The sequence below is a fragment of the Antedon mediterranea genome, chromosome 3, assembly GCF_964355755.1.
Source record: "Antedon mediterranea chromosome 3, ecAntMedi1.1, whole genome shotgun sequence".
Taxonomy (NCBI): Eukaryota; Metazoa; Echinodermata; class Crinoidea; order Comatulida; family Antedonidae; genus Antedon; species Antedon mediterranea.
This window is the reverse complement of record NC_092672.1, coordinates 17,818,180-17,843,065: the sequence shown is the minus strand read 5'-3', so window position 1 is coordinate 17,843,065 and position 24,886 is coordinate 17,818,180. Positions and strand designations below refer to the sequence as shown.

At 35.1% G+C, this 24,886-nt stretch overlaps 1 protein-coding gene across 2 annotated transcripts in view; it reads right to left on the bottom strand.

The window, feature by feature from the left end:
* Nucleotides 1-283: 283 nt before the first annotated feature.
* LOC140044980 (something about silencing protein 10-like) overlaps nt 284-24,886 on the bottom strand; it is a 67,142-nt gene continuing 42,539 nt past the window's right edge. Inside the window, exons 6-12 of one of the 2 annotated variants that reach the window (XM_072089700.1) lie at nt 22,010-22,122; nt 21,675-21,771; nt 10,325-10,525; nt 6,834-6,946; nt 6,583-6,655; nt 2,126-2,233; nt 284-1,958 (exon numbers count right to left, since the gene is read on the bottom strand). In XM_072089700.1, coding sequence (XP_071945801.1) covers nt 1,869-1,958; nt 2,126-2,233; nt 6,583-6,655; nt 6,834-6,946; nt 10,325-10,525; nt 21,675-21,771; nt 22,010-22,122 — 795 coding nt within the window. In that variant the 3' untranslated portion in view covers nt 284-1,868. The remainder of the gene's footprint in view (nt 1,959-2,125; nt 2,234-6,582; nt 6,656-6,833; nt 6,947-10,324; nt 10,526-21,674; nt 21,772-22,009; nt 22,123-24,886) is intronic. The other variant, XM_072089701.1, reaches the window with a different exon arrangement.

Sequence of the window (24,886 nt, the reverse complement as noted above, 5' to 3'; positions counted from 1 at the left end):
AGATGATACAAACATAGATGATACAAACATAGATGATACAAACATAGATGATACAAACATATATGATACAAACATATATGATACAAACATAGATGATACAAACATAGATGATACAAACATATATGATACAAACATAGATGATACAAACATAGATGATACAAACATAGATGATACAAACATAGATGATACAAACATAGATGATACAAACATAGATGATACAAACATAGATGATACAAACATAGATGATACAAACATAGATGATACAAACATAGATGATACAAACATAGATGATACAAACATAGATGATACAAACATAGATGATACAAACATATATGATACAAACATAGATGATACAAACATATATGATACAAACATATATGATACAAACATATATGATACAAACATATATGATACAAACATATATGATACAAACATATATGATACAAACATATATGATACAAACATATATGATACTGAGTGGTTGGTTTTTTTAGGCATCCGTACATTCAATCAAAACTTTTCCATTCTTATTGTCCTTGCGTCCTGCCTCGCTTCCAGTCTCGAACACAGTTCACTGCAAGTCCCATATCCACTGTCTTATCTCTTATCCAGAAAGCCTACCATCTCCAACTTGTACCGTCTCTCAGTCCTTCCCTTGCCTCACACACCCAACACAGCTTTCCAAAATACCGTGCATCACAACGCTCCCTTCTGATTCGTCCACTTGACCACTGGCGACTTGATTCATTTGAATGCGACACCTGATTATCGTCACACATAACATCATGTTTATAGAGGTTCAAGTGTCAATTGAAAACAATATTTGAAAATAACTGAGTGCATAACTTAATTATCCTAGTGAACGCCAGGCTAGTGATCTGGAGGTTGTTCGAGTCCCCCATTACGCAAGTAGTAATTATGTATTCTTAGTAAAAGTACAAATTACGTCGGTTACGTCAAAAACATCTGACCAATATTTATCCTCCGCATCCCCCCCCCCCCCTGCTGTCTGTAAATTTCTAAGAGTTGCGAAATGAATTGCCTATTTTCACTTTTAAAAAAATAAACGCACTTTGGTGTATCGTACCCATACAGCGAGCTGGGGCACGAATGATTCGTACCTATTGTTTAGATCGCTGGCAGTCAGCAAGCATACATGTATATACATAAAAAATGAAACGCACATTTCCTTTTTATTCGAACAAAAGCATTTAAACAAATGGATTTTTTAAAAGTTAAATTAGATAGTAAAAGGCCTTGTGCACAGTATATATTTTTTATAACAAAGGATTCAACTCTTTACTCCACATAGAATATGGCCAGTATGTACCACATGACTTTTCAAAAACTATGAATGGAATATCGTAACTAATAACTAACTGTTCTATCTAATAACTAACATGTACAGTATTCTTTGTTTTAATAAAACAAAATGTGACCAGAAATGGCTGTATTGAACTTTGACCCCAGTCTTTTTGTTTTGTATTTCAAGTATGTTTAGACGTATTTAATTTAACAAAAATATTTGTACGACAGTGACCAGAAATTACTTTATTGATCGATTTAGATATTTACTTTCAGTGGGATATTATATTTGAGATCCACCCTCGAATTATATTTTTCAAGACTATATCTCGAAATTATAATCCCTCAAGAAAAAATAAATCAATTTATCTATATATAATACAATAATTTGTTTTAATGTAATGTGCAGTTTGTTTAGTGCAACACACACACAAAAAAACCTGTAATACCAAACTGATACAGTATATTATATATGTTTGGTTGTAATTTTAACAGTACAGTACTGCATTTGTCTTGTTACAACTTAAAATACAGTACTAAAGAATGCAATGTTGTAGTACAAATTATCGTATCTTAACACTCTTAATGACAGCAGATCGAATTCCAGAGGCTTCTCCACTGTACCTCTTCTTTTCTGTTGTTGGTTCTCTAACCTACAAAAATCATCATTAAACAAGCAAATGTTATAACAAATTTTTATTAGGGATTTATCTATACCAATCTAATACTAAATACTTTGACAACATTACTAGTACATTCTTTGATGTACACAATAATTCTTAACCATAAAATATCAAATTATACGCTTGTTTGACCTTACCTGACCTTTTCTTCTTATTTTTGCTCTTCTGAATTTCATTCTATGTTTAACTCTTGGGTTCCTCTGTTCTTTCTTTTTCTTTACTGTCAGACCTTTATTTTTTGACATCTGTAAATACAAGTATATTTTGTGAAGAATGACCGTAATATAATTTTGGTTGGATACGTACCTATGATATGCAACACGCAAGTCCTTAAAATTAATCTTATTAGGAGAAACATAGTAAAAGTAAAGAACCTTATTTAAAAAAAATAACGTTTCACCTAAAGATGGAAGAATTATGATAATCAATAAGAGATGTATAGATTGTATGAAGATCTCAACAAAACATATTTTTTAGCTATACAGTAGAACCTACTTTTTATGTACGGGATTCGTAAAATCTAGGTTGACCCTAAATTGACCCCCAAATACGTAGATTGTAGTTAAAAAGGCTGCCGTGTTTGCCTACTTTACTGTACAGCATGCGGCATATGACCGGTTGGTCCGCAGACAAGTTGAGCCGCTGATAATTTCTATGAAATGCCCAGTGTGTCTTTTACGACATTTCATGTAGTGATTAGAGTGGTGTCCTAGTACATAAGTTCATGGTCTTTAGGTTTATTGTGTCATGAAAATAAATACATACTACAATTATGTTGGTTTGAACTGCCATAACAACACAGCAAAGGAAAGTAGTCATATTTAATAATTTGTTTTTAATCTTTTAATGTAAAAATTCAGTGCACTCATATTAATATTTTTCTCGCGTGTAGGCTTACCACGTAAAATCACGTTGTCTCTTACTCAGGACTAATAGAGTATTAACATTCTTCGAATGAGGTTAAATAATTATTTTTTATTTACTATCTTTTAATATTATTGAATTTTACAATGTTAATACACAAAATATTTTGTACTAAAAAAAAGGTGATTTTATGTAATTATTTACATCATTTTGATCGTAATCAAGCGCAAAAACTGATCCGGTCGGATAGATTTTGGCGTTGAAACAGCCGCTAAAACAAGTCCGGCTAGGCCAAAACTGGTCCGGCCTTTAAAATCTCTTATTTATTCTTCTAGAAGCCTGCAAACAGTTCAAATGGTTAAAGTAAACTATGCTTAAAGTAAATATACTAAATATTACCGTACAAACGAAAAGAAATTATCGAAACACTAATTAAAGAAACTCTAATCGGCTTTTGGGATATTCTGTTGTTCAGTTCGTTTAAAACTAATAGCGCCCTCTAGTAATTTTATATTATATCTAAGATCTTAGTTATTATGTACAAACTGAATATGTCTTGGGCGTATTTAATAATGATTAATAATAAAATATGGAATGTTAATTATTATTAGTATTATTATTTTAGGTTGTTGTCATTACTGCTATCAGTATCATTTTTTTTTCCTTTGTAAGAAATTACACCTGCCTTATTTTTTTTCCAGTCCACATTTTGGGGTGCAAGTGGCCACCAAGGGCCTCTTATTATTAATAGTATAAAACAACATCGATAATAACAATCGATATGGGTAGCAATACTAACATTAATAAAGATCAAAAATCGACAAATGACATCAGTCAAACGACCGGTTCCCACATTCACGAATTTGGCTATACGACGAATGAATACAAGTTTCGTAATAGTCTTAGCGAAAAAAAAAAATGGTAAAACAATTATAGTACAGAGGTTTTTTTTTATCACTCCAGGTTATGAACTTTTAAGAATTCAATACTTATTACGCTCTAATAATATCACTGGTTGGTGTACGCGTGGGTTGCGTCATCATCTTATAGTGTCGTAATCAAGTTTTAGCGAAAAATAAGAGGGTTAAATTTGCCATTTTCTCAAAATTATCCAAAATATGAACTTTTGAGAATTCAATTATTACGCTCTAATATCATTATTTAGGCCTACTGGTAGTATTTGTAATTTTAAAAAAAATCTTTACACTGCAACCCAGGACCGCAGCTGAAAAAAGCTGTTGCACATCTAACGTGGATGGGATGGATACGGACGCGTTTATACAACAGGCTATTACACGCATATTCAACACGCCTACAAAAAGTGTGTTGTATGAACGTACAATATACAATGAATTATTTGACTAGCCTATAGGTTTATTTCAATCTTGCAAAACACAATTCATATATTTAATTCAGAATGTATGAGTCCTAAATATAAGGCCTACTGTATTTGATTGTTAGAATGTAATAAACCTGTACTATGTTTATATTTTTATACAGTAAATACTGTAATTTAAGACAATAAAATTCACTATACATCAACTAAGGTAAACATATTAAAAATGGTAAGCTTAACCAGGGCCTTGCATGCGAAATTGCGCACAAACATTTTAAAATGCTTAAAATTACGTTTTGATCAATTTTAGAACATGATTTAGGCCATTTGCGTGTTTCAAAAATACTGCCATCCTATGAGCTGATGCATACGCTTATTATAGTGCTGAGTTGTGCCTAGTATGTGTCATATACAATATATACAGTATTTACTATGTACAGTGTAGCATAGGTGAAATTATGAAACACACATCATTGGTATGATGACGTTATCAAAATCAAACATCAAGATGCAAAATTCAAAATGGATTAAAATGGAATATTCAACAAATAATATTATATGAGAACCCTCTTTTTTCATCCCTTCAGTGCAAGTTAAAGTTATATGTTATTAAACACAAATTCTACACCGCCCAGTGATATACTGATAATGTATTAATTTGAAACGATAAAATGAGGAAATATGTGAGTATATATAATCAAACCTTATTTAATCAAAATATATGCATACGCATATGAAAAGTCCTTTTTTACTACTTTTTTTATCCCCCTTCCCCCTCCCCCAAAAGAAAAAAGAAAAAAATCAGAGGGCGCTATTACTTTATCATACGCAGAGCCATATATATAAAGAGTTACGACATTGGATTATAGTCATGTGATATGCAGATCAAAATGTGTCAAACTTGTCTCAAAAGTATAGGAGCAACAAAATACTTTCAACTTTTTCTTATATTTAAAAAATGTAATTGCACATTTTACGGTGAAATATCGACATGCACAGCATACAGAAGTACTTGCGCCAAAGAATATTGTGCGCGCGTGCGCTAGTACATTATTACGTACGATTGGTTAATTTTGGAACAAAACATCCCATAACTACGTCCCATTAACAACAATTATGTAATATTTTCAATTCATAATGCATGCTTTGATGACTAAATAAAATAATAAAGTGGTGGGATATATTTGTTAATATACTGCAAAGTGTATCATCAAAATTTAAATAATAAAGGCAAATTATTACAAATGAAATGATGAACGAGTCTCTGAATGTTTATAACGTTGGCGGCGTATTTTGTGTAAAAAACACACAGAAAGTCATATACTGCATAAAAAGGGGTGAATTTGTGTGTTTTTTGTATTGGTTCAATCTTTGATGTATCCCAACTTCCACGTAGCCCTAGCATATATTTTTTTGTTATTATAAAAAATATATATATATTTTAACAAATCAATACCATTAATGAAATTAATTACTAAAATAAAAACGGAATCTAAGGGTTTTTTCATTGACAACAAAATCTAAAAATAATGCATGGAACTACAGGAAAACGCTATACAAAAGAGACGCGCATGCCCTCAGCGTGCGAATTATTTGACACAAAAATGGCTTCTAATCTTCAATGTCGTAACTCTTTATGTATGGCTCTGATCATACGAATTTTACAATGGAATAATGGAAGATTCCGAACCGAATGCCGATTTATTCTTGCACATTTTTAATCTCTCCGTTTCGATAATTTCTTTTCAATTTTACGGCAATATTTAGTATATTTACTCTAAGCATAGTTTACTTCAACCATTTGTACTTTTTCCAGGCTTCTTATGGCATTTTTAAGGTTAAATAAGCGATTTTGAAGGCCGGACTAGTTTTGGCCTAGCCGGACCTGTTTTAGCGGCTGTTTCAACGCCAAAATCGATCCGACCTGGCCAGTTTTGGCCCCGGACCAAATTTTGCGTTACATGCCTAGTTCATACAACTGCCACCTGATGAGGGGGGCAACATGTTTACGTCATTTTTGGCTTAAAACGATCATTTTCGGTGATGTTTTAGGCCTTATATTTTGGAATCTACAAGATATACTAAAAACCGTGATATATAAACTTTTGAATATACATCGTTATCCCTAATATTAAATAAAAATAGGACTTCTATTAAATAGAAACAAGCACCGGCGAAAGTTAGCATTTGGCGTTTCATAGAAAATAATGTTTTTCTGGCGGCGGCTCAACTTGTGGGATAAAATAAAGTGCTCAACTCAATCTATGTCCTATCTTTGAAATTGCCGAAACTTAGGGATCTGGGCCTGCTGCCCAACCCTGGATCTGCCTATGATTGTGGATACAAATTCTAAGGTTAGAGTGAATAGAATACTACTAAAAAACACAATATTACTTGGTAAGTTATTGCTCTCTTTCCGTCTTCATTACCATCATCTTCGTCGTCAACTACATCAGGTTTCAATTCACTGAAATTATAAACAATAATTAGTATTTATAAAAGCCTATTTTTTTTTAACATGTTGATAAAATAAATCCTTCTTTTTCCCCTTCCTGAAAATTTACAGGTTACACTCTTTGGATAAGAATTTTAATTTTAATTTATTAATATTACATACAATATCATTTATTAAATGTTTAAAATACCTGGCCAGCTCTTCATTTATTGGTTTCTTTTGTACAGCCTTTTCTTCAAACAATCTATAATAATGTAATGCAGCCAATTCTTCGTCTGTTAGTTCTGCTGTTTTGTTGGCTGTCTGAAGAGATAAAACATACTGTATAGTATTTAGTGTAAACTAGAGTCTAAAGACTTCATATACAATGAAAGTGCACACATTAATACAAGAAGCAAATTATAGAAACATTGTACAGTTGAAAGTGAAGAAAGAGTAAAAGGGTTTAATAACATTTATTATCTAGTTGACATATTTTTTCAGAGACACATGGAATGTAGTTGCCAAATCATTTTGCCAGTAGATTTTGTATTTAATAATTCTCTTCGTTACTTGTTTAGAAAACAATTTATATCTCATCGTAGTTGTATGACACGGTTTGGTATGCCGTGTGTTATGTTAGTGTATTAGACCGACAGCCCAGAGACATTTGGTTAGATGAACTAGGTACCAATATCTAACTATATGACGGCGTACCTATAAAAGGTCTGCCGGGTACAACCCAACACCGAAAGGTGCTAACAAATCGGTACCAGTTAGATGAGAGAGATACCACCTAATAACTAATAAATACATTAAAAATAAAACTGCCAGAGATATTTTGCTTCCATTAAAATACACATTATACCTTTACAAAGTTGTCATAATTTGTTTTTTTAATAAGGAATTGGTTTTTAAGATCATCATTAATTTCATTCCAAATTTTTGCACCTCTATATGATAGGCTTTTCTTTTATAATTAGTTCTTGGTTTTGGTAGTGTTAAATGTAGTGTACACAGTACAGTATGAATAAAAATCAGAAAAAAATAGTATTAATTATCACCCAAGAAAATAAACATATGCAACTTGTTTTTTCCCAGTACAGTTACAGTATTGCGAATAGAAATGAGGCAACTGACCATGGAGTATCAGTATGGTTTATCTTTCTAAAGTAGCAACTGGAATTGTAAGATGGTTTCATTTAAATATGTAAGGAAATAAACTACATTTAAAATTCATTAAAATATACGTTCTTAATCAAATTGTACTATTAATATTATAATCATTTTGTGGAATCTTTATTAATAGTTTTACATTTATCTTTACAGGTCCAACCAATGATTCCACATTCAAGTGCACTGAATTAACTTTATGATAACTAGATTTCAACTCGTCACTATATGGACGAGTTAGGTTTCACGCTGTGCAAACACCACATGCACGTCATACAACACTACATGCACGTCATACAACACCACATGCACGTCATACGTTAGAATATTGTGCACAGTAAAACGATTATGCCATTGTGACCTGAAGAAAATAAAATGTTAGTGTGCCCTCTCTTTTTTGTGTCCAAGTATATATACAGTATACACTATATACTGTATACATCTGTACATACAGTGCAGAATAGGTGAAAATAATTGGACCCACCTTTTAATCAAATTTTTAACATGATGTTGTCATCAAAATGAAACACGTAGATAGAAATTTTGGAAGGAAACAACATATTAACATGTTGAAGAAATGTGGATACGTAGAATATGGATGCGCGCTCTTTTAAATGTCATGAACTATGACGCAAAATATGACTTTTATAATTAAACTGGCCATATGATGATGTCACAACATCCGATGCGCAAAATTTGTACATGAATCTACAATTGCAGCAACGTTTTAATAATGAGTATCACTTATCACTTTTCATTTTGAGGAGCTCTAACATTTTTAAATTTACTGGAATGATGAAACCCATTCATGCTTTTGAACTTGTAAAAATGGCAATTGATTGACCTAGACAATATCAAAATCTGGGGGGAAATAGAATACGAGTAAGTGGAGATGTCCAGCTCTATTAAATGTGATGATCTATGACGAAAAAAGAGACAAAAATCCTAAATTTATATTCGAGTGGCCATACAATGACGTCACAATGTCCGGTTAGCCATATTGATGCATGATCCGATATTTACAACTCACTAATTTTGACCAATTTTTAAACTTTTTCATTAAAAGTTGCGCGAATTGTCCAATTCGACGTGCTCACATGACCAATTCGATGTTTTTATTAAAGCTGATTGAAACTATGTATGTGATCTGATTGATATGTAATTTAGACTAAAATAATCATAAAGAAATTAGGTACCAAGAACGCTTTTCAAATCGCAATATGTAAATCGTAATATTAAAATAAAATAACCCACTTTTTTGTGTTTTTCGTAGTTAAAGTCGAGATATTCGCGATTTTGTGCAAGACATCACAATATGAAAATATCGCCCGGTGAGATCAACAAACAACGAAAAAGTTACTTACACGGCACCTATAGGCCTATAAAAACAAGTTATTACTATTGAAAAATGTATTACATTTTATAATCATAAATCTTACATCAATGTTTCGCCAAAATCCACATAGTAATGACACCAGGCCTAGTTAACCAGGCCCAAAGTTTGTCCGGAACCATTTTACGACTAGGCCTAGGCTAGCCTGTACTACTAGCGTAGTAAACTGATGATAATATCCATACCATTTCTAAACAAGTTTTTTGCGTGAAACTCGGTCACTTACAGTGAAACACCAAAACAATTAGGGTATACATACAATAATAAAATTAAAGACTTCATATTTAAAATGACTCCATTATATTTTATTCAGAAAACAAACAAACATGCCAATCCACAAAAACCTTTGTAATGTAATGCTTTGGCGGCATAGCTAGCGCGCGACCGATACACAATGCGCCAAGCCATCGCTCTACGCGCTACTGTGATGCGCGGTGAATGTTATTTCGACAGGTACCATTTTGACAGTCGTTCGTAACCCGATTAGTTACTTTCAAATAGTAAAATATTGACGGTCCAGACTGAATATAGTGTCCATATTTACACTATATACCAATAATTAACCTATCTATGGGATTTTGTAAAAAAACGCGAAACACAAAGATCGCGTTATATGCGCTACGCACGTAATTGTATTGCCATATGATGAAATATGACCTGAAATTTATGAGTACCAAATTTTATTTAATTGTGATTCATGCTTGTGAAGATACGATTACAAACATTATTTCGTTAAATCGTGCATAGACCGCGTAATTTTTGATTGCGCACCGTAAAAACATAACCACATCAATTCCTGGCCATAAAATTCAATTCAATTCAATAAACTTTATTGTCAAACTCATAAATGACTTGAAACTTAATTGGCTGAAAGTACACACATTAAAATTGTCTAAAAACATTGTCGCACAAACAGTAAAATAGAATATAATCACATAAAACAGAGAAGAAGATGTCATATAAAAAAGTTAAAAGAGGACATAAGGAATATACTGTAAAAAATTGACTTAGCTAGATGAAACTGATATCAAGACAAGGCCATATACAAGTTAGTGTTTACCGACAGACCGACACTGAGAAAAATGGCATTTTTTTCCTGGTTCGGACCCGCCTATAATGACTGTCATAAATGTTACCTTCCTGCCAACTCCTTGTGTATCTGCATCATGTGTAGTCAGGTTTTCTCGTTTTTTATCACTTTTTCTTGGTTGATATTTTGATTTCATTTGTTGAATGTCTTCATCGTTTCCATTATACTTGTTTACATTCTCCATTTTAACTAACATTTCAATGTCTCCTGATAACTGCTCATCTATTGGTTTTAGTTCTTGTATAAGCTTAAAAAATGAATAAAATTGTGTAGACGATGGTTAAAAAAGAATAACAAATGCTTGGTAAATTGTACATATAGCAGTCAATGAATTCTACTACAAATAGCAGGGTTCGTACACCTGTAAGCTAGTAAAATTCCAGGACATTTCAATGTTAAAAGTTTAAAATTTCAAGGACAAATAACCCAAATATTCAGTTCATTAGAATAACATTTTTTATTTTTTAAGGTTGAAGAATTTCTTAGTTATGATTTTTTTTCTCAGAAAATTCAAGTACTGTACCCACTAAAAACATACAATAAAACATGTATTTTACAAGTTTTACGAATCATCAATTTTACAAATAGGTTAATGTGATGATGATGTCATCAACAAACAAATACAATGTTTCTAACTTGAATTTAAAGTCCAAATGAATAAGTATTGGTAGCTATGTAAACTACAGTACATACGCTATACTTCATACCCGCACATAAAATATTGTCTTGGTACCCAGCATTGGCATTTATGATTGAGGGCTATAAACAATTTATGCACGCCAGCAATCTAAACAAAGGTGGTACGCACTTGTCTCTTTGTATGAATCATTCAACTTTCATGGCCCAGCTTTTTTGATGAGATATTTATAAATAACGATGATCATCCCATGTTGGAGATGTTTGTCTCCATACTTTACACTTGTCACCGTTTTTTTAGGGATGACGCACGGTCAATGCACAAGGGATAAATGATATTAATATTTGTTGTAATTGATTATACTGCTTAACATTTATTACCGTACCGGAAAAAGGATCATTTTGCTGTCTTCATTTCTGGTGAATCATTGACATGCGTGAGTACCATTTCCATACCAAAGAAAATGAAACTAAAAACATTTAGTAGCTTGACAGTCAAGAAGGAGATCAAAAACCTATTGATCCCAATCTCACTCCTTAAATTAAATCCTTGACTTGGCGATATGACTACAAAATTGCAGTCAATGTCGGCATTGGAAGATTGCTTTTTATATCTCGAAACATCTAAGAACTGAACTAACACTGGAGTCATATACGAACTGACTGTCACTGGAGTAATATCGTTTGGAAATTGCTTTCGGTACTCCACTCAAATGGGATAAGTTCTTAACATAATAGTCGTCAGTCGGATAACTTGTTCGTCTTTATTATATGGATACTTTAATTTATTAGTACTTGGCTTCCTATGTGAGTACAATCAAATTGTTTTACTGTTTACTGTGGGAACGGATCAATGGCCCTGTCGTCTTTGAACTCAACGGCAGACGGAATCTCAACCATGTCGGGTAGTCTGACTCGGCAAAATAAACAGGTGGTTGATGTAACAAAGGCCAAAATACTACAATCAACGGAATTAAATACTGTGATTAGAGACGTTGTTATAGAAGTTTTTAAAGGCCAGGAAATTCATTCACTAATAGAAAACACCAACACCATGCTACACAAGATGGACAAACTATGTGACAAATTAGGCAATGCAGAGGCTATAGTCTCTGATCTCGAGGACAAAAATATGCATATATCCTAACATCGATCAGTAAGAGTTAAAGGGGGGTTCCGGGTTTAAAATGAATAGTAAAAAATGTAAAATATATTTGTCTCTTGAACGGTAAAAGTTTGAATTTATATAAGCGCCCAGTGAAGCAGAACGAAGGCTGTGAAAGCTACGGCGATATGACACTGTGTTACAGAATAGGAAATTTGTGAAATGGTTAATCTTCCGATGACTCGTTATCATTAACCATATCAATTACTTTTGTAAAATTATACTTATCTGATGTAATTTTAGTCGGTCTTCCCATTTATAAAGTCAATTTTCTATGAAAATTCATCAAAACAGTGAAAAATTAGATATGTTTGCACTTTACGTTTGCCGATTTTCGCACTGACTTAGGGAAAGCCTTCAAAATCAATGAAGCGTAACGTATACATTCCTGCTGAGCGAGGAGAGCGAGACGACGATACACATGCTCTCTCTGCCCATGCTTGGCATCGTCACGTGATAAGCAGACACAGTATACATTACCAAACTGATCGGATCGAGTATACCCCGTCTATAATCACAACATGAACGATGTACAGTATTTGGTTAAAGGTCGACTCGACCTACCGGAATGGTATAAATAATATAGCTCGAATGAGAGAGAGAGTTGGAATATTTGTAAACATAAGTATTGCTAATTTTAACAAGTGTAGCCTATAGTAAAAGGCCTGGTAGTATCAATTCGCATAGGGTCTACTACACTAGCTAGCTCAATTTTTAACTTTACTGGGCCGGATCGGCTAGGTCTCCTTCCTAATACCTGGTCTACTTGCTTGATGCAGTATCCGCTTTTTTGGAGAGTAAACTAGGCCTAGGCTTACTTAGACGATCGGGACACCCTACGTACGAATGGCGATCTGACCTTGTTTTGCCTCAATATTTACAACCGATTTTGTAGAATGTTTTTAGGTTTAGATTGTTTAGGAGGTTTGGTTGATAGGATGGGTTTGGAATCCACTGAGTTTTGTTATTTATGGGCCAATCGTTTAGTAGTAGGCTGGCTAGGCCCATGATGGGCCCCAATGTTTTAACGTAGCCATCGTGGCATGGAATCTCATCAGAATGGCTCTCACCCATTTAAAAAAATGATTTAGGCTAGGCCTAGCCTTGTACGTGAAGCCGATAATACAATCTGTACTATTCAAGGTATAAAAATAGTATATAATTTATGACCGATCCGTAATCTGTACTAAATTTTGTATTTCATTAAATGTCAAATAAATATGCTACTATTGTTATTATTACACTTTAGGCCTAGCTTAGAAAATCTACAAAAAATGTATTTCACAATGATCGGGTGGTCGTCGTTTGACAGGGGAGATAGATGAAAATTAGTTGACAAACACAACGTACATGACGTCGCGATTTTGGAATCCACTGATGACGTGATTTTGTGAATACCTCATGAATATTAATGAGCTTCCCTAAGCTGCTGAAAAACAGACTTTCCATGAATTTACCCTAAAATGTATGAAGTTTAATTTTTTTAATTGCTCGTTATTACTTCTTCATTCTGACATGTCTATATTGTTATAATATTTTTTATTTAATAAATAAACGATATTTAAAAGCAATTTTAAACCCAGAATCCCCCTTTAAGACAGAGAAATCTACAGTCTTGCAAGATTCAATTGTTGATAGTCACACTTCATGCATAAACAGGTACTAAGCTTGACATAGCAGGAGAAATTAAAGTCGCCGTGAACTATATGGGCCAGAGTAACGTTCTCCCACTGATAGTAGTGAGAATGCAGCGACAAAACTCAACACCCTTGCTTGGAAGAACCTGGTTAGAAGTGATTAAGTTGGACTGAAGTCATTATTTCCATCGTTACTTGCTTAGAATTCGGTAGAAATAGATAATGATGTCGGTCAGTCATTCAAACGGAAGTTCAAAGAAGTTTTCCGAACGGAATTAGGTACGGTTCAAGGACACAAAGCGAAATTACATCTAAAAGTGAACGCAATCCCAAAATTCTGCAAAGCTCGAAACATTCCATTGGCGCCGCGCCGCAGTTAGAGTTAGACAGAATGCAAAACGAAGGAGTTATTTATCCGGTAGACTTTAGTCAGTGGGCAACCCCATTGGTATGTATCTCAAAGGCCGATGGCAGGGTACGTGTCTGCGGAGATTATAAAGTAACAGTTAACCCGAGTTTAAATTGCGACCAGTATCCAATTCAGACACTAGAGGAAGTTTTTACCAAGTTGGGTGGTGGAAAGCGATTCTCTAAGATTGATTTGAAATGTGCGTGCCAGCAGTTAGTACTGAAAGACGAGGCACAAGAGTTGGTAACAATCAACATGCACCGTTCGGTCCAGCCATGGCAGCGATTCATAAAACAGGTGATAGCAGGACTTAAAAGAACATGTGCGATCATGGAGGATGTTCTTGTGCGTCTGACGAAGAGCATATTAGTAATCTTGAGAAACTATTTGAGAGATTTAACAAGTATGGTCTCAGAGTGAAAGTTGAGAAATGCGCGTTTGTACAAAAGGAAGTAGTCTACCATGGGACGTAAGCTATCAGCAGCAGGAATTTAACCAACAAACGATAAAGTGAAAGCCATCAAGTATGCACGAGCACCACAGAATGCAACAGAACTAAGATCCTGGTTAGGACTAGTTAACTATCACGCATCATTTATTCCACAATTATCAACGATGATACATCCTGAATGAGCTGTTGGGAAGCAAACCATGGTCATGGACTGACGACTGTAGTAAAGCGTTTAATGCGGTAAAGCGAATTATTAGCGAAGACATAATGTTGACGCATTATGACCCATTAAAACCACTGGAACTATACACAGACGCATCACCATACGGAGTTAGCGCAGTCATTTGCCACGTAAACGAGAACAATATCAAAACACCGATCGCGTACGCATCGCGAAGCCTGCATAAACACGAAAAGGGTTATGCACAACTAGACAAGGAAGCCCTAAGCATCATGTTTGGACTTCAAAGGTTTAGAACATACCTATACGGACGGAAATTCACGATAAGAACTGATCATAAGCCGCTTGAACGCATTCTAAGACCTAAATCAGCAATTCCGACACTGGCCGCATAGAGATTACAGGGATGGGCAATCGTACTGTTAGCGTTTGAATACAATTTAAGGTTCATTACTGGAAAACAGAACGTAATTGCCGACGCACTCTCACGTCTCCCAATACCAGATGAAGGAAGTGAAGATGATGCAATATACAACATAGCGGGGCATACATTAGACAACTTGCCAGTCACGAGTACGGACGTACAACAGCATACCAGGAGAGACCTGCTATTGAGCAAAGTGTTATACATGGTACAGACAGGTTTATAGCAGTCAGAAAACCATTCCTACACCGGAAAGACGAATTAGTGTAGAACAGAACTGGAGGAGCTTTATTGTGCCCACCCCGGAATCGTGCGTATGAAAGAGATTGCGAAGTCATGTCTGGTGGCCCCAGATAGATTCCGACATTGAACGAATGGTGAAGCAATGTCAAGCATGTCACCAAACACAAAGTCGATCAAGCATAGCACCAATGATGCCCTGGATCTGGCCAAATCAGCCTTGGACACGAATACATATTGACTATGCGCAGAAAGATAAGCGAGATTATATAGTAGTGGTTGATGACTCATATTCGAAATGGCCAGAAGTCATTTAGATGAACAGTATGAGTGCAGCGACCATCAAAGTGATGAGAGAGTTGTTCAGTAGAATTGCCTGTTCAACTTGTAAGCGATATTGGACCTCAATTTGTTAGCGACGAATTTGAATTCTCCTTAAAGCAGAACGGGGTGAAACATGTAAAGGTTGCACCTTATCACGCCGCAAGCAACGGAGCAGCAGAACATTATGTACCCTGCTTGATGCGCGTACATGTACTACAAACAGGTGTCATATTGGCAGATAATTAAAATATCTAATTTTGGTACTGCGGTCCTCCAGCCTTCTTTCTTCTTTCTAGTACAATTTCAATTATGTTATACTTTATTACACCAGTATTTCCGCTCCTCCACCTCCTTCCCAACAACACACGTGTGTTCAGATGTGTTTAAGACGTTTCCAGTATAATGTTCGCCATCACTCCCAACCCATAATCCGGCCCTCGTGGCAGTTTTCAAATATAGTTTCCCAGTACAGTTTCGGTCATGATGATAGGCCTACATCCCAACCCCAAACTCCCAGCCCCTTCCCTCCCATGGATAATTAAAATACTTTTACAATTTCCTACCACAATTCTGGTCAATTTGATACCCCAAATTTTAGTTCAACAACTTTAGCGTCTTAATAAGAGGGCGATACATGGCTAATAGGCATGGTTTAAGTACTTTGCAAACTATGTAAATGAATCGGTGTCATATTGCCTAATTAATAAAATATCTAATTTGGATACCGTTGAATTACCGCTTCCCCGGCCTATATTCTTTCTCCTCTCCTCATGCTACCACAATCAACAAACCTTTACTCCTCCCGACCCTCAGTTCATATGTAGTTACTTTTCCCAGTGCAATTCCAATTATGCTGTACTTCTATTACATCCAAATTCCAGTATTTCCACCCTTCCCCTCCCAACACTTGGGTGATTTGTTTTAGATGCGTGTTAAGCCATTACTCCCAACAAATGTAGTTTGTACATTACAAACTACTGTACATTCCCAGTACAGTTTCAGTCATGTTGAAAGGAACAAACTCCCAGCCCCCCTTTCCAGAGATAATTAAAATAATTTAACAATTCTGGCCAATTTGATAGCCTACTACCCCTAGCCCAAGTCGTACTCCCCACCATCCTCTTAACACCTACAATTCGCAAAATGTACATAATAATAATTATTATTTTTGGGAAAAACATCATAAATATAGAGTAGAGTAAACAAGTAATAATGCCCTCTGTTGTACAACACATTCGATTCCTCCCCTAAATTTTATTTTTGAATGGATGAATAACAACAGCTTGCGGTGTGAAGTTTGAGTGCATCAATACTAATAGGCGTCATGTCCAAATGTTTTCAAACTGACAAAGCGCGTTAATCACGTTTTCTTTTGTTTTAGCGTTAGCGTGAAAATTCTAAAATCGTCAGACCGTTTGGAAAATGGACAATATGCATAGCTTGTAATAGTCCCGCCGACTAACATGCTTGACTGATTTTTACGAATTGTTTAACGTCGTTGCGAATCGCTTCGTGAACGTCGTTTAACAATGAGTCATCACAAACAGGCTAGGCCTAAACAATTCGTTTGCCTTTTAATTAAGAGAGTTTGTAGCTGAATTGTATTCCGGGGGTGCCGATCTCAAACATCATTCTAAAATGTTTATAAGTTCGTAACCTCAATAAATAATTTAATATTAATAATAAACAGGGGCCTGGAATGTTTTTTAGTCGCTTTCTTTTACATAGCCAACTAAAAATATCATTAGGAAGTTCATACGATGAACAAGCACCTGAGACAATAGCAACACGATGTGCCACGCCACCGGTGAACTATTCACATCTCACTTCTAACTGCATTAGCGAACGTCTACAGTACAAACAAGTACCTAGATGTTGGTCACGCGATATCCTCTTTCTCCTCTTGTTCACAGCGCTCACATGTTTTTACTTCAAATTCTGCCGGTCGGTAATCTTATTTAGATCGTTGAAAAGATGACTGATCATTAATTTAATTCATTTAATGTTTGATTCTATTTTTGTGCTTTATTTTATTTTGTTTATCTTTATAAATTTGATTTATTTTAATTTAATTTTTATTGTTATATATTTCTCGTCATATTGTAATTTTGTGAGGGTCCCTAATGATCAGCTTCGGCTGGATGGACCACCCTCGTAAAATATTCTTGAAAATAAATATAATAAGTCATTGGCTATTTTTCCGTTGCACAAGGGCCTAGTTGTATTAATAATAATAATTATTATACTTATTTAATAAACAAGGAATATATTGATTTTGTATTTATTTTGTGAAGGCCTTTGAGCTTTGTCGTCGCTGTATTTTTTAATTTGTTAACTAGAATTTACTAGCATAATATAATACTGCAGGGCTGCAAATTAACTTTTTCACTTGGTAGCACTATCAAATTTGTATGATGGCTCCTAACATTTTTTGGTAGCACCACCAATTTTTTTAGTAGCACCTGTTCATCGACAACTAACCCCCTTCCCCCATCCGCGCAGATCCGTTTTTAGTTTAGTGGGGAGGGGGGTGTATAAAAATGAAATACAACCTTAGGCTGGGGGTCAGGGGGCCGCAAATGGCCCCGCTTGGGGGGAGATTTTTAAGTAATTATAGGTTGTTTCAATCAATTTCTGAGCACATCAAAATTCCGCCCAGAAGAATTCAATTAATTTGGGTTATGCACATTTTAGGCACTGGTCCTGATGCGCCACTTATATTCACGCAAGATCTATTCTTTTTACAGTACAGAAAGAAATTACTGCTTTGTATATACGCGTAACCTTTCGTAGCCTACGCGTAAATAGATCGTAGGTCATTGTTCTCTGAACGTATCCTGCAATTTACAAAGTATTGTTCGTTGCCTACGATGTATTGTTTATGATAATTATCTACGCGTCGATCGTAGGGTGGTTCGTATGGTTAGTAATTTGAACAATGGAAACAAACATGTATTGTTGGCTAATTAAAATCATAGAAGACGTTAATTTTTGTAGCCGCCCTACACATCGGTTGTCCTAATTTGGCAGGACATCCGCGAACGAAACGACATCGGGCCCGAGGCCCTCAGCTTACGCAGAGAGAGTTTTGGCGGCCTACATGATTCAATCCTACCTTGGTTTAGCGAATTATAAAAACGACGACACCTTGGCTAGGACATATGCAAAATAAATATATATTCCATGTTACGATTTAACATAGGCCTTTGTAAATTATTATTACGACAAAAGGCCCGAAAAACGTGCGAACAGTTTAGAGCTGTACGACGTTTCATGTGACGCAAAATTCAGGTACACTGTTTGTAGACACCCCTCGTACCGAGTAAAAAAACATGCGAGAGGTTTGCGGTGGTAAAACAGAGTATCGCGTTTCATGACATGTGACCAAAAAACTAGGTCTGTATTAATTACGGTCTTCTGTCGGCAATCTTTTTGAGCGACCGATTGAACGTTCTGATACTATATTTAGAATGAATTGTTTACGATCTTTTTGTTTGCATCGTTTCTGGATCGACTGGACGTTCGCTATATTATTTGTATTAGTTGGCATAGTTTATTGTGTTGGATCGTGTCTCTACGTTTACATTGTGGGAAATTTATATTCGCCGTTGAGAGTAAACACACACGAATAAAACATTTACAATTAAAAAATAATATATTATATATTTCTTAGTAATGTACAAATTGATCCTCCTCCGCCAGTCAAAATTAACACAATTTTCACACCTGGTTACTTCACTAAGAACATCGTGGGGTTGTTTATTGAGGTTACTAATGAAACCAAACAATGTAACCTACAAAGCCAACAACGTAGCCTGTTTTATCTACGAAGCTACTTCGAAGGAAAAGTTGCGGTATTTTCTCTGATATATAATTTTCGATAATCAGAATCTGGAATAAAGTATTAAATCTACTGATAAACAATACTGCTGTTTAATCTATATAATGAATAGATATTATTATATTTATCATTAATTACATTATTTAGTAATCATGATATAACCATACTGCCTAAAAAATGCTGATGGCTGCGGGGCGACAATTCTTTGTATCTGCCGCGCCCGCGCCCTGGCTAACTTCTGTGTACGGCGGTACAATTGTTTTTATATTCCTTCTTTAAAACGGAGGTGATTTTCCACGAGGTTTGTGTCGTCCGCGTGTCACGCTGTGCTGTGTGTCTGGTGTCCGTTTGTGTGATTGGGCGAATAATAAATGGACGAACTTCCAATCACAACCAGTGTAAAAATGTTTAGGGGCTTTGTACGCTTGAATGAACCTGACTCCTTTGCGGTGGTGGTGACTAGTGGAAACTCCTGAGCCTTCCGTAGTAGAGAGATTAAATTACAACATAGTGTTTGAAATAGGGAAAACACACCTGACTTCAATTTGAAACAACTCGCACAAGCAGACGATCTTGTAGCGCGACCTATTCTGTCTCTTTAGTCGCAAACAGAAAAATTAGGTCGCAAATGCGACCAAATACCCCTTAATTTGCAGCCCTGTACTGTAAAACCAGACACTTTTGTGACATAAAACTTTCGCAAATTTGAAAAGTACAAGTAAATAACTGTATACTGTAAAAAAATATCGCGTTAATCCATTGTGGATGCGATCTTCGTATATATCGAACATCCGTCGATCCAGAAACGATGCCCACAAAAAAAAGGTAAAACATTCATTCTAAATATAGTATCAAAACGCTCAAGTTGCTCAAAAAGATTGCCGACAGAAGACCGTAATTAATACAGACCTGGGTTTTTTGGATGAAACGCGATACTACTCGATGTTTTACCTCAACCACTAACATGATATTTTTAACTCAGTACGGCCGTCCGTCCATTAGAGGGTGGTGGATGCTCTGCTGACGACAATAAAACAGTAATTAAGATCGTGTACCTGGATTTCCTCTATTTATATCTAAACTGTTCCCAGACTCCGATCCACTCGCATGTTTTTCCCACTCCAAATTCTGGTCGGGCCTTTTTCTTTACCCAATATATTAATCATTTTAAAGGCCTATGACTGGTAAATCTTAACATGGAATATATATTTATTTTGCATATATTTTGTTGGTGTCCTAGGTGTCATTGTTTTTATAATTCGCTAACCCAAGGTAGGATTAAATAATTTATAGTGTAGGCCGCCGAAACTAGGCTAGCCTGAACTCTCTCTGTGTGAGCTGAGGTCCACGGGCCCTATGTCGTCTCGTCGGCTGATGTTTCCGGCCAAATTAGGATAACTGATGCGTAGGGCAGCTACAAAAATTGACGTCTTCCAGCTTTAAATAGGATTTTAATTAGCGAACAATACATTGTTTGTGTGTATTGTCCATGCTTCTAAAGGCGATGACACATAGACATTTTAAAACAAACGACGTTTAGCGCTAACGCGCGTCTAACGGCTAAACAATTACAGTGGGCAGTACAATACTAAATGCATAATTTAATTAGCTCTTTTACGATCGTTGCACGTGTTAAACGATCAAGCTATCAACGGTGACCGTTTGACGCGGTTTGTACGTTTGGAAACATTTGAACATGACGCCTTATAGAGGGCACTATCACACTTTTATGGAATGCAACATCAATAAATGATCTTTACATAATATATAGAACCTAGAGGTGAGAATCTCGTTGACAACCAATGCTATGCAATGGTGAAGGTGATATTTTACTGGAATATCATTGATAGGCAAGTAACACAATATATCTATAACCAGCTGGTGACGGCAGCGATGTTGTTGTGGTTGACGGAAAACTTCATTCGCAGCCAGGTATCAGAGCCTGGGTAGTAGGCAGACAAATGTTTGAGTCTTTCGGGAAAAATAATTGTCGCCAGTTTTGCGAATGATATCAATTTTTTTTCATCAAGTGATATTTGCGAAAGCATGAATGGCCAGCGTGAGCGTCTACAATAAAAAAATACATACATTCTTATATGCGAGAATCCTTGTGAGAATTGGATGGTTGCGTATGGAAACTTGCTTTGCCTTCAATGCCAAGTAAAGGCTAACATTCATACAGTAGCTGATGAAAAAAAAAATACAGTATAAAGTTTCTATTTTATTTTTTTCCATGAATTGAAATATAATAGTGAAGTTTATAAAAAATGTACAGCACTTCATGACTTTGGACATTTATAATAGATAGCTCAATATTTTTCCTGTATTTTATGTGTATGTAGTTTTATTTTCCCCCTGATAAAGAAATTGTTTTGTTGAATCATTTAAATGTCTGTATTACACACAGTAATAAGTAAACATACTTGAGATAAAGATGAAACTTGGTAGTAATGTAAACAGCTGATTCACCACTTGGTATGCATCTTGATTTCACCATACACAATAAAGGATGCAGACTACTAATTAACTCATTAATCTAGAAATACAAAGAACATTTTCTAAAAAATACTGGCTGATCTGGAGGTCATGGTTTGAGTCTCAAACATCTGACTCAACTCTCAGACGCCGAGCTCCTCGACTGTAGTCAAATACAATTATAATCGTTGCAGTACCCGCTGCTTATTTGGGATCAAATCTAAACCAGCTATCAGTATCAGTGCAAGCTCAATGGTCTAGAGGTGTGAATGCTAGGCTACTGGAGGTCGTGGGTGTGGTGCCCTACCCGCGAATTAATTTTCTGTGTGTTCTCAATGTACTTTTTACTTTTTTACACAAAAATCAAAACTCCAGAGTTGATGCCCAGTGTATTGGTGTGAAAGGTAAAATCACTGGGATTGAACATCCTTGTCAAGATCAATGAATAAAATCAAAGTAAATGGGAAAACAGTGAACTGTTTAATTGATAGTAGAGTACAGATAGCTTTATTCACCCTTCTTTTGCAGGTTTAGAAATTAACCACTAAACATCAGGCGCCAGCAGGTCTACTAACAAATAAATGTTAGTAGCCCTTATCAAAATCTAGTGGCCCCCAATTTTTTTTTTTTCAGAATTTGCAGCAGCTGTCGCCAATGGGACATTACTGTACAGTGTACAAACAAGCTCCAAATTTGCAACGGTAATATTTAAGGTGAAAAAAAGAAAAACATTTTTTGAAAATAATATATTTTGACAATGTTTCTAATGAATATTATTAATTAAATACTTAATAGTTAGAGCAGTTAACGCCATAAAAATAGCCAAGTTGTGCATTATTACCAAAGCATGAAACGATGTATATATGTATAGATTCAAAATATCGAGGGGTGCCAAGTGTCCAACGTCCGGTATGGCGGCCATCTTGATTTCAAAATGGCCACGATAAAAACAAAAAGTGTTCATATTTTTGCAATTATAAACAGTAGAGACTTGATTCTGGTGTTAAATTGTTCACAAACCACATATTTCTATTTGATCTAATGAAAAGTTTCATCCAAAAATGACCGGAAATGAGTTTTCTTCCAGTTTGACCTTTGACCTCTTATTTGTATATATCGATACTACTGATCATTTTTAATCGATTTTGGTGTCATCTTGTTCAAATACATTTATATTTGTAGTAATGAAACATTTTCAAAACAAATGACTGGAAATACAATTTATGACCTTTGACATTTATTTATTGATTTTTATGTGAATATACTGTATGTTGTTTATTTTGGTCTTAAATGCATCTAATTTTGAACTTTGACCTGATAGGCGTAAATAATAATATTAATTATATTAAATGCTTAATAGACTTAAATTGTATATACAATTGGTAAATATTGTGCTGGGTTAGTTTAATGATGATGGAACCTTCTGATTGGCTAAAAGTTTTAATAGTTTGAAAGAGAAAATAACATACATGTTAATATGGAATACCATAAAACCTCGAAAAGGTGATAGTATGAGCTTCTTTTCGAGATAAACTGTATTTGTATGATGATTGTGTTTATATCAATATATTATTAATGATCTTACAATGAACCATTTATATTTCAACAATCAAGCCTCAGTTATTCTACAATTTATTGTTTAGTGGTAAGTCTACTTTGATTGCATTATCTTTTTGTATGCTTCCTTTGTTAATATGTACAATTGGTAGGGAATGTTTAAAAATCATTTTAGTAGCAATTCACATAATCTACAGCATTTATTTCAAATTGCAAAAAGTAATCTCTTAAAAAAGTCCAATAGTCCTAAAAAAAAAGAGGAAGATCTGATTCCCCAATGTCATACTCTGAATGGGAATACCACACGGAGAAGCATCCTACAGTATATTCAACATAATATAATGAACCTATAACACTACAGTCTTCAGTTTGTCATTGTTCTAAATAAAACTTTTGGTCTATAGAAAACAAACACATACGGACCAATACTTGAATTTCATGTCTGAACTATCAAAAAATGGGTGTCATAAGGACTCTGTTTGACCGGATGAACTCGGTTGTTACGGAACCCGAAGACATGAAAATTGAGGAAGAAAAGATTCGCGCTGCTCTTAAGATCTGTGGCTACCCGGAGTGGGCCATGAATAAAGTCAAAGACAATATGGATTTAAAAACATAAACAACGACTAGCAAATCTAAAGCCTTATCTCCTAAGGATAAAAGCAGAGGCATGGTTGTGTTGCCTTATGTCAACGGGATCTCCGAAGACACAAGAGACACCCTCCAATGTAGTAATTGCATCTATGAAATCGGATGCAAAAACTGTGACCACACATACATGGGTGAAACATCACGTCTCCTTGGAGTTAGACTAGCAGAACATCAAGCTGAATTTAAAAAGGCTAATGACAAACGGTATACTCGCTATTTCAAACCACGTAGCCAGCAATAACCATGTTATTAACTGGGAGGAACCCAAAATCCTTGGAAAAGAACATGACAAAAAGTCACGTGAAATCAGAGAAGCCATAGACATCAGAAGAAGGGGCACAAAGACACTCAACAGAGAGGAGGGCACCTACCTCCTAAGTCACGTTTACGATCCTCTTTTAACACCCTTTTCCAAGAAATCTACGACTGCGAAAGAGTCTACGGATTTATGTCATAGTGGATCGATTTCTCGGAAAAGAAGATCGTGGCCATTCTGACGAAGTCTCTCGAAGTGTTGAGACAAAATATTAATCAATCGTGAGTAAACAATTTGGTTTTGACAAATTAATTTTACTTCTCAAAATTCCAAGAGTTAGACCGGCAGCCCAGAGACATTT